The sequence below is a fragment of the Neoarius graeffei genome, chromosome 10 (assembly GCF_027579695.1).
Source record: "Neoarius graeffei isolate fNeoGra1 chromosome 10, fNeoGra1.pri, whole genome shotgun sequence".
NCBI lineage: Eukaryota > Metazoa > Chordata > Actinopteri > Siluriformes > Ariidae > Neoarius > Neoarius graeffei.
In genome coordinates this window covers 14,694,077-14,712,811 of record NC_083578.1, presented here as the reverse complement: position 1 = coordinate 14,712,811, position 18,735 = coordinate 14,694,077, and the positions used below count along the sequence as shown (strand labels likewise).

Sequence of the window (18,735 nt, the reverse complement as noted above, 5' to 3'; positions counted from 1 at the left end):
GTCTGTGTCTATGTGTCAGCCCTGTGATGACCTGGCGACTTGTCCAGGGTGTACCCCGCCTTTCGCCCGTAGTCAGCTGGGATAGGCTCCAGCTTGCCTGCGACCCTGTAGAACAGGATAAAGCGGCTACAGATAATGAGATGAGATGAGATGAGATGAGATGAGATGAGATGAGTTTTCTGTGATTTATTTTTGCTCGAGCTGCATTTGTCGTTTTTACTCCAAACCGCTAGGTGGCACTTCATCACCGATTACAGACTAAAATAAAAGAAGAAGAACGGGCTGGGATGTTTTCCGGGTTGTTTGGCTGAATCTCAAACGACTCTCTATTGGACGTATAGTGCACACTATATAGGGTGTAGAAAACGTTATTTCGCAGCCTAATAAGTGATTAATATCGTTATTCAGGATTGGGTTTATACAGCCAGAGCAAAACACCATAACAGGAAAACGGGATGAGATTTTCGTTTTGACTTTTGTTTTTTGTTTAATGCTGTAAACAAGTATGAAGGTCTTTATCAACCCATCTGAAGCAGAAATGCTGGAAGAAGGCGTTAATGTGGCTTAGTTTACCTGGTAATGCTTGTATAGAACGTAAATTTAAGGTTAGTTGATATAAATATTTCACCTGCTATTACTGTTTACATTTAATCTCTTTTCCCCCTTTCTCTATGTATATTCATTGTGTATTATTATTGACTTGTACATTTGTCTGCTTCTTCTGTTTAAAAAAATGCATTACTGATAAAGCCAAAGGTGATGTTTATCTGCTATAATGTAGAATAATATATGGGCCTTATATAAATAATAGGTCTAGTATATGATGCTTTTGTGTTTCATGTTAGGAAGTTTTTGATATTTTTCAATTTAAATTTTATATTTCAACACTCCAGGACAACAATTCAGTTTTTTCATGACTCATCCTGTACCACTCTTATGTTCGTCCAGTTAAATGCTGTCTAGATTGTGTATGTCCCACCCCTAGGGGCGTGTCTTCTTGCTTGCCATTTGACACTTGCAAATATGATTCGCCAGTGTATGTGGGTTTTTCCCCCTCTTTTTCAATCAACACTTTGGTGAACAACAAGAAAAAAAAAGTCAGAGTTCATTCTTTTCAAAGACAGTGTGTAATTTTCACAGATGTGTCGGGTAGTTTCTGAAGATGTGTTTTTATAACCAATCAGCTGTGAATGGGATTCTGTACACTGAAGGGGGAGCAGATGGCACATGGAAGAGCCACTCAAATGGCCAATGGATGACATCACTCGGCAAGTCAGTCGTCACTGCGGGGCAACTTCCAAACCCGTCGGGTCTGTGGCACTTTTGTGCACCGCTTGGCATCAGGTCTGGAGGTCCAGAGAGACAACACGATGGGGGGGCTTGGCATCATTTGTCTTACCTTACTGTGCAAGGCGCTTCGTTAGGAGAGGAGAATAGTGTGCAGGAGCTTGTCCGAGCCATTTGTGCCACCGCTGCGGACGGCTTTGTCGCTCTGGTGCGGGCCTCACGGCCCATCTGTATTTCTGCGCATCCTAATGAAGCACTCATCATTGCTAGTGATGGACAGCCAGAAACGATGATGGCACTGAAGGGGCTTCTCAGCCTCAAGGTGTCAACCTTGTGTACGAAAGTTATTAACTTCTCTCTCTGTCTGTTTTTAGAACAATGCCAGTTTCACTACAGCAGAAAGTTGGTGCGTCCTCCTCCAAGTTTCCCACTGACTGGGAAGATGACGAACGGATGGCCTACTTGTTCTCGGCCTTCAAAGAGAACCGAGAGGTCAACCCGACTGACTGGGACAGCAAAATGAACTTCTGGACGCCTTTGGTGGTCCAGAGCTGCAGATGGCGTGGATCTGTTTGCATGAGCTTGCAGGACCTGAATGAAAGTTTTCGGCGAAAGGGGACCGTTCCTCTGGGCTTAAGCACCGTTATACAGAGCATGATCAGGTACTCTAGTACCGCTTAGTATACTGAATACTATGGAAAATAACCGAAATATATATATATATATATATATATATATATATATATATATATATATATATATGTGTATGTATGTGTGTGTGTGTGTGTGTGTTATTTACCAGCTGGGAGGTCCGTATCGTGAAATACTGTGACCGAGGTCTTGAAAGTACTGACCGAGGCCCTCTGGGCCGAGGTCACGGTATTTCACCATACAGGCCGACCTTAAGCTGGTAAATAATATATTTATTTTTTTCTTTACGAAATTCTAACAGAAAACGAGAGTGCCTGAAAGGGAAAACCGAGCCGCCATTTTGAATCCTCATTCACGGCTGTAATGCAAATTGCTTCCTCCTCGGTATACAAGTGCACTTCCATGGCAGGAAAAATAAATAAATTTTGCCGCCTATGTAGTCCCCTATTTATACAAAATTGAGTCATTCAGGATTCAGCCATGTTTTTGCTCGGCGTTAGCAACAGTTACAGGTTTTAGCTTTCTCCTGAAATGTTTTTCTTTTATTTCATCTTCCTCAGGGTAGTTAAACTCGCTTTCGCTGTGAACACTGTCGTTATCGCTATCCATAATGTAAAATTAATGCTGTTCTCCTGAGAAATGCGAAAATAAATATTGACAAAAATTGCTACCATGTTTATTGTTGTGAACGAGCGAGTCGCCAGAGGTCCGTAACCAGGGTCCGTAACTGGGGTCCGTGTCGTAGGATTTGGACCCGCTCGCCAGCCAATCAGAGGGCAAGATTTGATGGAAAAATGGACCGCGAAAAAAATAAACGTATATATTTTTAATTATTATCACCAATTTCATACTGCATATAGTCCATGTTCTGTTATCACGTTAGTCTTACTGTCGCTTGAGAATGGACTCTGGACTTGGGCCTTCATGTAGAATACAGCATGATTTGATAACAATGAACTTGTTTTCATATGGCTTTAATTCCTCAGACCTGGAATAAGGACAGAGACGTCACAATGACTATAGCTTGTCTTGTTAGTGTAGAGTGAAAAGGGACAAAACAAAGTGCATAAGAAGTACAGCAGTGGTAGCTGGATTGATGTCAAGCTGAGGTGTTTTTTTTATTTGTCAGCTGTTTTTTATCCAAAGCAGCTTACAAATAAGGGAGTATACAGTGCATGCAGCGGATGGCATTGGTGCAGTTCAAACCTTCAGATAACCCTGATGACACTGCTTTTGGATTCAATAAAATTTTAGCCCTGCTCAGCCATTGAATGAAATCATTAAAGGTGTGGTCAACAATTTTAAGTCAAAATAAATTAATGTCAATATTAAAACAGAAGAGGAGTTTCTGTATGTCTTAAACCTCGTGTTATAATAACAATAAAGTGTTAGACTAAAGAGAGGCAATATATTTAATTAAACAGTAAAGTAATTTATTGCGGGTGGCACGGTGGTGTAGTGGTTAGCGCTGTCGCCTCACAGCAAGAAGGTCCGGGTTCGAGCCCCGTGGCCGGCGAGGGCCTTTCTGTGTGGAGTTTGCATGTTCTCCCCGTGTCCGCGTGCTCCGGTTTCCCTCACAGTCCAAAGACATGCAGGTTAGGTTAACTGGTGACTCTAAATTGACCGTGGGTGTGAATGTGAGTGTGAATGGTTGTCTGTGTCTATGTGTCAGCCCTGTGATGACCTGGCGACTTGTCCAGGGTGTACCCCGCCTTTCGCCCGTAGTCAGCTGGGATAGGCTCCAGCTTGCCTGCGACCCTGTAGAACAGGATAAAGCGGCTAGGGATGATGATATGAGTAATTTATTGCGATACTAATAAATAATACTACTGTTTTTTTTTTTTTATATTGATAGACAAATCCACCTGCTTTAAGTTTATGGTATAATAATAATGTTTAATTTAATCGTACTACTGGTTTTCATAGTGATGTGTGTTTCAGGCAGTTGTTTCACTCTTCTTCTGGTTGCATTTCCCTTCCAGGAGCGGTAAAGTCCAGAAAGAATCTGACTTTGCTGCTAATGTAGATTCTGGCTGGTTGTCGTGGGGCGTCGGTTTGTTGTTGGTCAGACCTCTGAAGTGGACGCTGTCCGCTCTATTAGGCAGTGGACGAGTTCCACTCGAGGAATCGTTTGTCATAATCGAGTTGGTTAAAGTAAGTCCATAACAGTTTAAGAGTCCCAGCTTCATTAAGACAGTTGCAGGTATTTAATGTTAAATCTCCTACGTGTTACAGGAGAAGGCTGCAGCACTGATGGCTGCGTATCGGACCTCTCCTTTTGCAGGACGTTCTCTGCTCTCGTTTCAGGAGCTGCGCTCTTTCTCCTCTCATATCTGTCCTGATGAGACGACACTGTGTCTCGCACTGCTGCAGCTCCAGAGGGACAAACACGTCACCGTCTCACTGCATGAAGAAGAAAAGGTGTGTGAGATGCAGCATAGTAACTCTTATTACAGAGCCGTGTCTGTTGTTTTTTTTTTTTGTCCAACACTGTGCATTAATTCCTCTTCTGTCCAGCTGGTGAAGTTCAGTCAGGCAGGACAGGGTCGCGTGTCTCCGGTTAGTGAGGTGGATCTGGGAATCTACCAGCTCCAGTGTAGTGAGAAGATGCTGGAAGAGAGAGTGGAGGCCCTGGGGCAAGAAGTGGAGAAGTAAATCAAACTCATTGATATAAATAAATAAAATGTATTCCTAATTGATGAGTCATTCAGGTTCATTTTTATACACATTCCACCCCTTTCCCTTCGTGCCTGCCTGGCCCGATGGCCCCTCCTGCCCCCTTTCCCTTCGTGCCTGCCTGGCCTGATGGCCCCTCCTGCCCCCTTTCCTTTCGTGCCTGCCTGGCCCGATGGCCCCTCCTGCCCCCTTTCCCTTCGTGCCTGCCTGACCCGATGGCCCCTCCTGCCCCCTTTCCCTTCGTGCCTGCCTGGCCTGATGGCCCCTCCTGCCCCCTTTCCCTTCGTGCCTGCCTGGCCCGATGGCCCCTCCTGCCCCCTTTCCCTTCGTGCCTGCTTGGCCGGATGGTCCCGCCTGCCTGGCTGGATGGTCCCGCCTGCCTGGCTGGATGGTCCCGCCTGCCTGGCTGGATGGTCCCTCCTGCCTCCTTTCCTATCGTGCCTGCCTGGCCGGATGGTCCCTCCTGCCTCCTTTCCCTTTGTGCCTGCCTGGCTGGATGGTCCCGCCTGCCTGGCTGGATGGTCCCTCCTGCCTCCTTTCCTATCATGCCTGCCTGGCCGGATGGTCCCTCCTGCCTCCTTTCCCTTCGTGCCTGATTGGCCGGATGGTCCCTCCTGCCTCCTTTCCCTTCGTGCCTGTTTGGCCGGATGGCCCCTCCTGCCTCCTTTCCCTTCGTGCCTGCCTGGCCGGATGGTCCCTCCTGCCTCCTTTCCCTTCGTGCCTGCTTGGCCGGATGGTCCCTCCTGCCTCCTTTCCCTTCGTGCCTGCCTGGCCAGATGGCCCCTCCTGCCCCCTTTCCCTTCGTGCCTGCCTGGCCAGAATTGCCCCTCCCGCCCCCTTTCCCTTCGTGCATCATGCCTGGCTGACCCCTCCCACAGTGGTTAACCCCTCTCATAATGGCCTTTCACTACTAATTTTACTCCCACCCACCTCTCTCAGTTTTAACAAAACCCAAATCCCCATTACCACGCATTACTAGCTTCAGTCTCTTGGCACCTTGTGTCCTTAGCTTTTTCATTACTCAACCACATTCATAGATACATACTCAGAAATGACATTAAGCACTATCTACCTATACCAGTATTAACTCTCTCTCACACACACACACACACACACACACACACACACACACACACACACACACACACACACACCACAATAGACACTTTACTTCTAACATTTAAGGACTTTTGTGTTGTACGTTTGTAATATAAATTGAATTAGAGTTTGGTTAATGAGGCACACATTTGTGTTATGACTTATATTTTCAGATGTAAAGAACAGGCAAAGGCTCTGCTAAAAGAGGGGAAGAAGTCTCAGGTATGAGGACATTACATTAAAAAATTGTTTATATATATATATAAAATAAGGATTTTATCTATTGATTACTGATAACCAGGTTTAAATAAACAGTGCTCTCTCTCTCTCTCTCTCTCTCTCTCTCTCTCTCTCTCTCTCTCTCTCTCTCTTTTTTTTCTCCCCGCCCAGGCATTAAGATGTCTAAGGGGTAAAAAGCGTGTAGAGGGCAAAGCAGATCGGTTGTACACTCAGCTCGAAACAGTCAAAGGAATCCTGGAGAGGATAGCGAACTCGCAGACTGATCGTCTGGTAAAATACACATTTATTTTGATTTACATTGAAATTATGTGAACACTTTTGCATCCAGGGTATTATGCTTTTGGTGGGTTTTTTTTTTTTATTATCATTATTTTTTCCCATATACTTTTAATCATGTTTTCTAATGAAATTTCACATTCATTTTGTTGCTTGCAAATCACTTGAAATGATTTATTGGGATTTCAGGTTTTTGATAAGCTGCAACTTTCAAATGAATACTGTGTGTGTGTGTAGGTGATGCAGGCATACCAGGCAGGTGTCGCAGCTCTGAGGATTTCACTGAAGGGTATAACAGTTGAGAGAGCGGAGAACCTGGTTGATCAGATTCAGGAGGTGAGAGAAGTGTGTGTCCGTGTGTAATTGTGTTGCGTTTTTCTGTCATAGAGCTCTCCTGGTGATGTCCTTTTCTTTTCTTTTCCTTTCCTTTCCTGTCAGCTGTGTGACACTCAGGATGAAATTAACCAGACTCTGGCTGGAGGAGCTTTAGACACAAGTATGTCGACATTATGTTCACAAATGGGACCAGTACAGCTGTTTTTCCATTGCAACTTCAAAAAAAAAAAGAGAGCCGGTAAAACTTGAAAGACAAGTGAAAATGTCACAATGATGACCGTTATAGCGGCTGCATTGTCATTGTAGCTGATGATGGATGTAATTTGTTAAATTCAACGTCAACTTGAAGTTTTTTCTGTTTTATTAGCTACAGCAAAATGCCTCTGTGCTGGAATGAGCTACGGAGCCAACAATGTTCTAAATATTCAATAAATAAATAAGGATTGTAGATGCCAAATACCATTAGTTTCTCTTGAGCAGAAAAAAAAAAACACAACTCGAATTTTGTAACTATTTTTGGCTGATACTGGAGTAAATAAACAGAGCTAGAGTTTTTATTTTTTGGCCTAAAGTTGCACTACTATTTGCAGTGGAAAAAAAGAGATTTGTTTTGTTTAATGAAGCAGAAAGCCTCACCTTAATGATAGCAGCGTAAAGTTAACGATTTTGTTTTCATCCCAGCTGGAGAAGAATCAGAAGAGCTGGAGGAGGAGCTCAAATCTTTATTGGAAGACAATGCTCCAGACACGAGTCGAACACTACCAGAGATCCCACATCACCCTGTCTCTACTAAAGATACCAGTGTATTGGATGATGCTTTCTTTCAGTCTCTGCCCTCCGTGCCTGACACTAACATCGCCGATGAGGAGCTGGAGAGAGAGCTGGCTCGAATCAGTCTGTGCGTTTCTTTCCTCTTTCATTGCCTTTCGTGTTACAAAGATGGTTCTGTGTCCTTCCTTCATTGTCAGTTTCTTGTATCAGACAGGTTTTATTATTATTTATTTTATTTTATTTTCTATAGCCCCACTCCAAAGGAAGGGGGGTATACTGGTTTACCTCTGTCCGTCCGTATTTCCGTCTGTCCGAAACACCCTTTCTCTCAGCAACCACAAATCATAACCACTTGGTACCAAACCTCAGCTTGGGGTTCTATACCGTGTACCGTTTTCAGGTCTGTCACACATCAGCTTCCTGTTTACTGACTGAATGTGTTTACGAAACATATAGTGTGGATTTACAAAATTTTCGTAACATTTTTCTCAGCAACGACAAATCATAACTGTTTGATATTTGGTACCGAGCTTCAGCTTGGGGTTCTGTACCGTGTATACTGTTTTCAGGTCTGTCGCACATCGACGTCCTGTTTACTGACAATGTATTTATGAAACATATAGCGTGGATTTACAAAATTTTCATAACACTTTTCTCAGCAACGACAAATCACAACTGTTTGATATTTGGTACCGAGCTTCAGCTTGGGGTTCTATACTGTGTATACCGTTTTCAGGTCTGTCGCACATCGACTTCCTGTTTACCGACTGAATGTATTTACGAGAAACACAGCGTGGATTTTGACACTATTTGAAGAAGCAAAATGCTATTTCTAAATGCCAGTTTATCACGATGCTATTTGAAATCCCTGGGGAATTATTTGTTGAAGTCAACATTTCATAATAAGTGTCCTGTTCCTTCGATTGCTTGCATTCTGATATAAGCGAGAGCGGGGGGATACGTAAGTGAGCAGTAGCTTACAGTTGATCTTGTTTGCATTACATTAAATTATGCTGAATAGGAAGCACCTTCCAATATAAAAAGCGAATAAAATTGTTATGGTTATGTCATTCTTCCCCCCCCCCCCACACACTCTCTGCTCTTGTCCACCAATCCAACAGTCTTGGGTCTATGGATTAAAAAGCCTCTAGTCTATAAATAATTAGAATTAGTTTCTCTAGAAGTCCATAATTTATGTTCTCTAAGTGAAGCCAATACAATATTTGTGTAGCTTGCATGGGTTATTCTCATCTGGACATATGCAAACATTTCTTGTGTTTTTCTGTTTCTAACTTTAGGAAGGCAACATAAAACGTGGATGGATGGATAAACGTGATCAAGACTCCTGGCACGGCACAAGGGAAATGGCTGGCGCAAATAACTAGATAGGCTTGTCGCTGAATACAGAAAGGGCAGTCCAATAGCTTATGTGCTTGGGTTTTCTTTCTTTCTTTTTCTTTGCCTTTGTTTATGTTTGTAATGGCATGCTTCTGATTTTTTTTTTCTTTTAAACATTTTAAAAAGAGTTGCCTTTGGGCTGAAATATAATATGTATTCTAATAAAAATGACGAGTTATGATGCTTAACAAGGTTCTTCAGAGTTGAATCATCTTTCATTCTTGATTGATTGAACCTGATTGGAATTATAGTAACACAGAAACTGTACAGCAGTGACGACTGGTCATGATATTACAGGAAAAAGATGATGAAATAAAGGTTTTTTAAAAAATTTTTCACGGTCCAGTTTCCGTCAAATCCTGCGCTCTGATTGGCTGGCGAGTGGGTCCGTATCCTACGGTACGGACCCCAGTTACAGACCTCTGGCGACTCACTCGTTCACAACAACAAACATAGTAGCAATTTTTGTCAACATTTATCTTTTTTATAAGATTTTTATCAAAAATCTTACAAATTTTTGCCAGCATTTCTCATCATAATAGCATTAATTTTACATCATGGATAGTGATAACGACAGTCTTCACAGTGAAAGCAAGTTTTACTACCCTGAGGAAGAAGAAATAAAAGAAAACATTTCAGGAGAAAGCTGAACCTGTAACTTGCTAACGCCAAGCAAAAACATGGCTGAATCCCTGAATGACTCAATTTTGTATAAATAAGGGACTACATAGGCGGCAAAATATAGTTGTTGTTTTTTTTTCCTGCCATGGAAGTGCACTTGTATACCGAGGAGGAAGCCATTTGCATTACAGCCGTGAATGAGGATTCAAAATGGCAGCTCGCCTCGGTTTTCCCTTTCGGGCGCTCTCGTTTTCTGTTAGAATTTGGTAAAGATAAAAATAAATATATTATTTACCAGCTTAAGGTCGGTCCGTATGGTGAAATACCGTGACTTCGGCCTTGAATACTGACCTCAGCCCAGAGGGACTCGCTCAGTACTTTTAAGACCTCGGTCACGGTATTTCACGATACGGACCTCCCAGCTGGTAAATAACATATATGTACTGTATTTTGGGCTAAAGAATATCAGCCCAAATGGAGATCAGATCTAGGAACAGCCTGGGTTAGAGAGAAATCAGCCCCAGCCTCTCCTCTTCATTCCAATTCTGTGTATTTCCTGTTGTCCTCTGTTTCCACAAAAGTTGAAAATAATCCGACTGAAGACATTTTAAAACAGCAAATCTGATGTGGATGAAAACAGATCTTGGTCTGCAATCCCAAAGCCCTGTTGATTTTTTGACTTCAGTCCGAAGGTGGTGTTTATTTTTCTGTAACAGCAGCTCTGATAGTAGCTCCAGCAGCCAGGCTTGTATAACGCACTTGTTCAAATATGTTATTGTGCTCTGTATTGTACAGGTGTGTAGCTTGCTTTCCACTCTTGAGCATCAGTAGCTTTCTGAATTCTACCCCTTTCTGTAAGTGTTTAATTTCTAGTATAGTAGGGCAGTGAGTGGGTCAGTCCCCATATCTGATCTTCAGTTTAATGCCAAGTACCTCTGACCCAGTCATCTTTACATCACACCTGAACACTTTATAAAATGCAGTGTTCCTCCTAGCTTTGATTTCTATAATGAGTCAGAATATAAACTATATAAAAGGAGAGATGACTGGCTGATTATTTCACTAAAGAAGAAAAAGAAACCTTTGTCACATGCACACTTCAAGCACAGTGAGATTGATCCTTTGCATTTAACCCATCTGAAGCGGTGAACACATGCGCGCACACACACCCAGAGCAGTGGACGGCCATATTACAGCATCCAGGGAGCAGTCAGGGGTTAGGTACCTTGCTCAAGGGCACTTCAGCCCAAGGCCGCCCCATGTTAACCTAACTGCATGTCTTTGGACTGTCGGGGAAACCAGAGCACCCGGAGGAAACCCACGCAGACATGGGGAGAACACGCAAACTCCACACAAAGGCCCCTGCCGGTGGCTGGGCTCGAACCCAGAACCTGCTTGCTGTGAGGCGATAGTGCTAACAACTACACCACCGGTAAAAGATGGTTGGTTGAATGTTTTGTTAATCTAAAACCAGATTGGCTGATCATTTTGTTAAACTGAAAGATGACTGTTTGACATATACAGTTAGGTCCATATATATTTGGACACTGACACAAATTTTGTTTTTTTACCTGTTTACTGAAACATATTCAAGTTATAGTTCTATAATGGACATAAAGTCCAGACTTTCAGCTTTCATTTGAGGGTATCCACATTAAAATTGGATGAAGGGTTTTAGGAGTTTCAGCTCCTTAACATGTGCCACCCTGTTTTTAAAGGGACCAAAAGTCATTGGACAATTGACTCAAAGGCTATTTCATGGGCAGGTGTGAGCAATTCCTTCGTTATGTCATTCTCAATTAAGCAGATAAAAGACCTGGAGTTGATTTGTGGTGTGGTGCTTGCATTTGGAAGATTTTGCTGTGAAGAAAACATGCGGTCAAAGGAGCTCTCCATGCAGGTGAAACAAGCTATCCTTAAGCTGCGAAAACAGAAAAAAAAACCCATCCGAGAAATTGCTACAATATTAGGAGTGGCAAAATCTACAGTTTGGTACATCCTGAAAAAGAAAGAAAGCACTGGTGAACTCATCAATGCAGAAAGACCTGGATGCCCACAGAAGATAACAGTGGTGGATGATCGCAGAATAATTTCCATGGTGAAGAGAAACCCCTTCACAACAGCCAACCAAGTGAACAACACTCTCCAGGAGGTAGGCGTATCAATATCCAAATCTACCATAAAGAGAAGACTGCATGAAAGTAAATACAGAGGGTTCACTGCACGGTGCAAGCCACTCATAAGCCTCAAGAATAAAAAGGCTAGATTGGACTTTGCTAAAAAACATCTAAAAAAGCCAGCACAGTTCTGGAAGAACATTCTTTGGACAGATGAAACCAAGATCAACCTCTACCAGAATCATGGAAAGAAAAAAGCATGGCGAAGGCGTGGTACAGCTCATGATCCAAAGCATACCACATCATCTGTAAAACACGGCGGATGCATTTGATGGCTTGGGCATGCATGGCTGCCAGTGGCACTGGGTCACTAGTGCTTATAGAGTGCTCCGAGATGATGCTAAAAATAGTAACACTGCGGTCCGCGCGGCCATTTTGGAAGTCACTCGCTCCAGAGCGCTCATAGAGTACACATCATAGAGTACACATTCACTGATTCGTTTCCGCGTTAGAGGGCTTAGAAGCTTGGATTTTTTAAGAATTTAGACATCTGAAGTGATGGAGCACTACTGTGAAAGTTTGGATAAGCAGGCACGGGAGCGTTATGCTGAGAAGGTACGTTTCATTGGGAATGTAGATCCATACACTGTTAGTGAGAAGGAATGGAAAGCTGACCCCAGCTTGTTGCCACATGTGACATACATCGATCTTGTGAACTATCTAGTGTTTCACCCAAGTCCATTTTGTGAACTAAAGGATTTCCAGAACTACAAGAGTATGGAAGCATACGATAGATTTGTGTCCAGTTGGGTCCACGATGTTGACTGCTGAAGACGGAGAGACAAAAGTGATCAGAGGGAAAGTGTTACACTCGCAGAGACTATCCCAGCCTAGTCTACCCCCCTGGATAATAGTTGACAAGAGACATGCTATTTTGTGGGCACATTGCAACTGCATTGCTGGACTTGGGGAATGTTGCTCCCATGTTGCTTCCCTGTTGTTTTATGTTGAAGCGGCCACGAGACTGAGGGAAAGAACGACGGTCACACAACAGCCGGCATACTGGATGCTACCAGTAACTATGAAATTAAAATAACTATTTTAGTAACTATTTTAGTAACTATGAAATTCAAGACAATATTAACCTACCTGTCACAAAGTGATCAGAACAAATCCGGATACAGTCAAGTTGTCCTAAATTTGATTGGTTAATGGCAGCCAGCCACTGTCGTCTCCTCCGCTCGCTTTTCTCCTGTGCTGCAATTCCCTGGTTAGTCACGACTTTAGGGAGTCTGTGGAAGCTTTTGCCACCCTTTTCCCCCCGGCTACTACAGCCAACAATGACACACGTATTCGGCATTGTCACCCCATTTTGCTTCGCTGAACAACAACAATGCACTGACACAGCGAGCTTTGACTTCCAATATGGCCGCCGCTGGGTTCGCGCTGACCTCGAAGCACTCTATTGATGATGTGACACAGGACAGAAGCAGCCGGATGAATTCTGAGATATTCAGAGACATACTGTGTGCTCAAATGCAGCCAAACTGATTGGTCGGCGTTTCATAATACAGATGGACAATGACCCAGAACATAAAGCCAAAGCAACTCAGGAGTTTATTAAGGCAAAGAAGTGGAATATTCTTGAATGACCAAGTCAGTCACCTGATCTCAACCCAATTGAGCATGCATTTCACTTAAAGACTAAACTTCAGACAGAAAGGCCCACAAACAAACAGCAACTGAAAACCGCTGCAGTAAAGGCCTGGCAGAGCATTAAAAAGGAGGAAACACAGCGTCTGGTGATGTCCATGAGTTCAAGACTTCAGGCAGTCATTGCCAACAAAGGGTTTTCAACCAAGTATTAGAAATGAACATTTTATTTACAATTATTTAATTTGTCCAATTACTTTTGAGCCTCTGAAATGAAGGGATTGTGTTTCAAAAATGCTTTAGTTCCTCACATTTTTATGCAATCATTTTGTTCAACCCACTGAATTAAAGCTGAATGTTAGGGTTTTGCTGGGATTCGAACCTGGTTCGTTGGTGTGATAATCCAGCAAACCCCCACTAGGCCACCAGGGGGATGACTCAAATGCAGAGGCGTGAGGCGGAAGTAGAAAAAGAATCAAAAGGTTTATTTAAACTATATACAGGGCAAAACAAAAGACAAAAAAAAAAACCAAAGAGTATAATCCAAAAGAAAAGCAAAGTGCAAAAATTCAAAAGCTAAGAAGATCAAAAAACACAGTACAAAGGAAACTGGAGATAAACATAACAGCACAAAGACTCCGTCACAAGAGGACTGAACTAAGGGGTATAAATAGACAAACTAATTAAGGACACAGGTGAAGATAATTAGGCAATTAACACAAACACAAGACACAGGAACAGTGGCGGCCTCTAGAGGCCAAAATAAACACGACATGAAAAGGAAATAACAGCGGCCTCTAGAGGCCAAAACAGTCCTAGTCCTAACAGGACCCCCCCCCTCTAGGAGCGTCTCCTGACGTTCCCAGGGCGATCCGGATGGGCCGAATGGAAGTCCCGACATAGTTCTTTATCAAGGACATCCCGAGCAGGAACCCAGCAGCGCTCCTCAGGACCATAGCCCTCCCAGTCCACCAGATATTGCAACCCGCCGCGGACCCGGCGGGAGTCAAGCAGGCGATTCACAGTGAACACAGTCTGCCCCTGGAAGATGCGGGGGGGTGGGGGGTTCCTAGGGGCAGGGGCATACGTAGACGTCAGTACGGGCCGTAACAGGGAAACATGGAAAGTGGGGTTGATCCTCAGAGTCCGGGGCAACTGGAGCCGGTAGGAGACAGGGTTCACCCTGCGCACCACCTTGAAGGGGCCAATGTAGCGAGGAGCAAGCTTGCGGTTCTCCACCCGCAGTGGAAGGTCCTTAGTGGACAGCCAAACACGCTGCCCAGGGCGGAAAGCGTGTGCAGGTCTTCTATGGCGGTTGGCCTGAGTCTGGTTGGTTCTGGAGGTCTGTATGAGGGTCTTCCTGACCTTGCTCCAGGTCTTGCGACACCGTCTCACATATTGGTTGACCGAGGGCACCCCCGCGTCCTCCTCCTGGTCCGGGAACAGAGGTGGCTGGAACCCGAATTGGCACTGGAATGGCGACAGCTTGGTGGCCGATGACTGCAGGGTGTTGTGGGCGTACTCCGCCCATGGCAGCCAGGTGCTCCACGATGTCGGGTTATCCATAGCCAGGCCTCGCAGGGTGGTTTCCAGGTCCTGGTTGAGCCTCTCCGTCTGACCATTGGACTGTGGGTGAAACCCAGAGGAGAGGCTGGCAGTGGCTCCGATGACCTTGCAGAACCCGTGCCACACTCGGGAGGAGAACTGGGGCCCTCGGTCTGAGACGATGTCCTGTGGAAGACCAAAGACTCGGAAGACATGATTAAACAAAAGTTTCGCAGTTTCAAGAGCAGAGGGGAGTTTGCACAGTGGTATGAAGCGGCAGGCCTTGGAGAATCTGTCAACTAAGACCAAAATGACCGTGTTACCTTGTGACTCAGGGAGACCCGTGATAAAGTCGACTGCCACGTGGGACCAGGGACGCCGGGGAATGGTCAGAGGATGCAGGAGACCCTGGGGACGCTGTCGTGGGTTCTTGGTTCTGGTGCAAACCTCACAGGACAGGACAAATGACCTTACTTCCTTCTCCATGTTAGGCCACCAGAAGCGTCTTTTCAGGAAGTCCAGGGTCCTCCGAGCTCCCGGGTGGGCGGTGAGAGGGGAAGAGTGACCCCACTGGAGAACCTTGGCCCGGGCTTGATGTGGGACGTACAAGAGGCCTGGTGGCCCCGTCCCAGGACCGGGGTCCTGGCGTTGGGCTCGTCGGACAGCCTCCTCAATACCCCAGCGGACAGGGGCCACAATCCGGGACACAGGGATAATAGGCCCGACTTCATTCTCCCTGTTAGTGGCAGAGAACAGTCTGGACAGTGCGTCAGGTTTGGTGTTCTTGGAGCCGGGGCGGTATGAGAGGGTGAAGTCAAACCGACTGAAAAACAGGGCCCACCTAGCCTGTCGAGGGTTCAGTCTCTTGGCTTGCTGGAGGTACTCCAGGTTCTTGTGGTCAGTCCAAACCAGGAATGGATGTTGTGCTCCCTCCAGCCAGTGCCTCCACTCCTCAAGGGCCAGTTTGACCGCTAGCAGTTCTCGATCCCCCACATCGTACCGGGACTCAGCAGGACTCAGGCGGTGGGAGAAGTAAGCGCAGGGGTGCAGCTTTCCTTCCGAACGTTGAGAGAGCACCGCGCCGACACCACTGTCTGAGGCGTCCACCTCCACGATGAATGGTTGGGAGGTGTCCGGGAGAACCAGAATGGGTGCCGTGCAGAAGCGGTCCTTGAGGTCTTTGAATGCCTTTTCTGCCTGAGGAGACCAGCCATAAGATCCACCTGTCCCTTTGGTGAGGTCTGACATGGGTGCTGCCACAGAACTGAAGTTCCTGATGAACTTGCGGTAGAAGTTAGCGAATCCTAAGAACCGCTGAACCTCCTTAACGGACTTGGGAGTAGGCCAATCCCGGACGGCCAGGGTCTTGGCAGGGTCCATTTGGAGTTGGCCTGTCCGTACAATAAATCCCAGAAAGGAGACCTCGGGAACATGAAATTCGCATTTCTGGGCCTTGGCGAACAGATTGTTCTGTAGCAGCCTCTGGAGAACCTGGCGGACATGGTGGCGGTGCTCCTGCACGGTCTTGGAAAAGATAAGGATGTCGTCGAGGTAGACAAAAACGTATAGGTTAATCATGTCCCTTAAGACGTCGTTGATTAGGGCCTGAAAAACAGCTGGTGCGTTGGTGAGTCCGAAGGGCATCACCTGGTATTCGTAGTGCCCAGACGGGGTGTTAAAGGCAGTCTTCCACTCATCTCCCTGTCGGATACGGATGAGGTGGTATGCGTTCCGTAGGTCCAACTTGGTGAAGACGGTGGCGCCTTGGAGCAGGTCGAAAGCTGTGGACATCAGCGGAAGGGGATATCGGTTGCGCACAGTGATCTTATTCAGGCCCCTGTAATCAATACATGGTCGGAGCCCCCCATCCTTCTTGCCGACAAAGAAGAAGCCGGCTCCAGCAGGTGAAGTGGAGGGTCGAATAAACCCAGAGACCAGGGCATCTTTGAGGTATTCCTCCATGGCCTTGCGTTCTGGCTGAGAGAGTGAAAACAGTCTGCCACGAGGAGGGGTAGTCCCAGGGAGCAAGTCGATGGCACAGTCGTAGGCCCGGTGCGGAGGAAGAACGGCGGCCCTGCTCTTGCTGAATACCTCCTTGAGATCCCAGTACTCTGTGGGAACTTGAGATAACTCGGTGAGATCAGGGGGCTCGGCAGGAGACACAGGAGAGCTAGAGAGCAGACAAGAGGCATGGCATGCAGGGCCCCATTCCACAACCTGGCTTGTTACCCAGTCTATGCGAGGGTTGTGGCGAGTAAGCCAAGGAAGGCCTAGAATAACTGGGAACTCAGGTGAAGGAATCAGGTGCAGGGATATTTCTTCCTTGTGACCTTGAGACTGGAGGAAAACTGGAGAAGTAACTTGGGTGACTCTTCCATCACCTAACGCTTGGCCATCGAGGGCAGACACAGACAGTGGGACTTCAAGAGGTGCAGTCGGAATATTGATGCTTTGGGCGAAGTGAATATCCATAAAGTTCCCAGCCGCCCCTGAGTCTATCAAAGCTTGACAAGAGTGGACAGACTCACCCCAGGAGATGGAGACCGGGATGTAGATTCCTTGGCCAGGGAGTCCGGGAGAGAGGGTAGGCCCCGTCACAACCCTCCCTCGGCTGGACGGGGCGGTCCTTTTCCCAAGAGTTCGGGACATGATGCTCGGAAGTGACCAGGCTTGCCACAGTAGATGCAGCACTTGTCCCTCCTTCTGCGCTCCCTCTCAGATGCGGAGAGGCGAGTACGACCCACTTGCATGGGTTCTGGACAGTCACTGAAGGAGGTAGACGGTCTCCAGGTAGAGGTAGGGAGGCTGGGGGGGCTCAAGGCTTGGTGGCGTTCTCTCATCCTGTTGTCCAGACGAATAGCATGTGAGATGAGGGTTTCGAGGTCACTTGGGCATCCAATAGAGGCCAGACCGTCCTTGATGGGGTCAGACAGACCATGGTGGAAGGCTGACACCAGGGCAGTCTCGTTCCATCCACTTACTGCTGCGAGTGTTCGGAACGAGATGGCGTAATCTGCGACGCTTCCTCCTTGCCGGATGGACATGAGCTTTCGGGCTGCGTCGGTACTGATGTCTGCCTGATCGAAGACCCGAAGCATCTCTTCAGAAAACAGCTGGAAATCAAAGCACTCAGGTCCCTGTCTTTGCCAGATAGCAGTAGCCCAGGCTCGCGCCTTACCAGCTAATAAGGTGATCACAAAGGCAATCTTGCGGCGATCCGTAGTGTAGGTGGTAGGCTGAAGCTCAAAGGTGAGTTGACACTGGGTAAGGAACTCTCGGCACTCACTGTGCTTGCCGTCATACCTCTGTGGTGCAGGAAGGCTGGGTTCGCGAGGTGAAGAAGGCAGCATTGCAGGAGGCACTGGAGCAGGAGTGGGAGCTGGATCAGGAGCAGGAGATGCAGGCAGAGATGTCAGCTGTGCCAGGGTTTTCCCAATTTGCTGAAGCAGTTCCTCGTGGCGAGCGAGGGCCTCACGTTGGCTGGTGAGCGTACGTCCATGAGCGTCCATGGTCGCTCCGAAGCGTGTCAAAGCTGCCATAATTCCCTGAAGGTTGGCCGGGTAGACAGTTGAAGCAGCCTCTGCTGAGTCGGTCATGACGGAGTCTTTCTGTTAGGGTTTTGCTGGGATTCGAACCTGGTTCGTTGGTGTGATAATCCAGCAAACCCCCACTAGGCCACCAGGGGGATGACTCAAATGCAGAGGCGTGAGGCGGAAGTAGAAAAAGAATCAAAAGGTTTATTTAAACTATATACACTATATACAGGGCAAAACAAAAGACAAAAAAAAAAACCAAAGAGTATAATCCAAAAGAAAAGCAAAGTGCAAAAATTCAAAAGCTAAGAAGATCAAAAAACACAGTACAAAGGAAACTGGAGATAAACATAACAGCACAAAGACTCCGTCACAAGAGGACTGAACTAAGGGGTATAAATAGACAAACTAATTAAGGACACAGGTGAAGATAATTAGGCAATTAACACAAACACAAGACACAGGAACAGTGGCGGCCTCTAGAGGCCAAAATAAACACGACATGAAAAGGAAATAACAGCGGCCTCTAGAGG

The 18,735-nt window shown here is 46.1% G+C and overlaps 1 protein-coding gene across 1 annotated transcript; it reads left to right on the top strand.

Annotated features, from left to right (window-relative positions):
* The first annotated feature begins 394 nt into the window (after positions 1 to 394).
* Positions 395 to 9,066, top strand: chmp7 (charged multivesicular body protein 7). The gene is made up of 11 exons (XM_060931335.1): positions 395 to 605; positions 1,662 to 1,949; positions 3,921 to 4,092; positions 4,174 to 4,359; positions 4,456 to 4,589; positions 5,886 to 5,934; positions 6,103 to 6,222; positions 6,466 to 6,564; positions 6,667 to 6,724; positions 7,246 to 7,462; positions 8,634 to 9,066. The coding sequence occupies exons 2-11, from the start codon at positions 1,666 to 1,668 to the stop codon at positions 8,644 to 8,646; spliced, it is 1,332 nt and encodes a 443-aa protein (XP_060787318.1). The 5' UTR covers positions 395 to 605; positions 1,662 to 1,665; the 3' UTR covers positions 8,647 to 9,066.
* Positions 9,067 to 18,735: the final 9,669 nt, after the last annotated feature.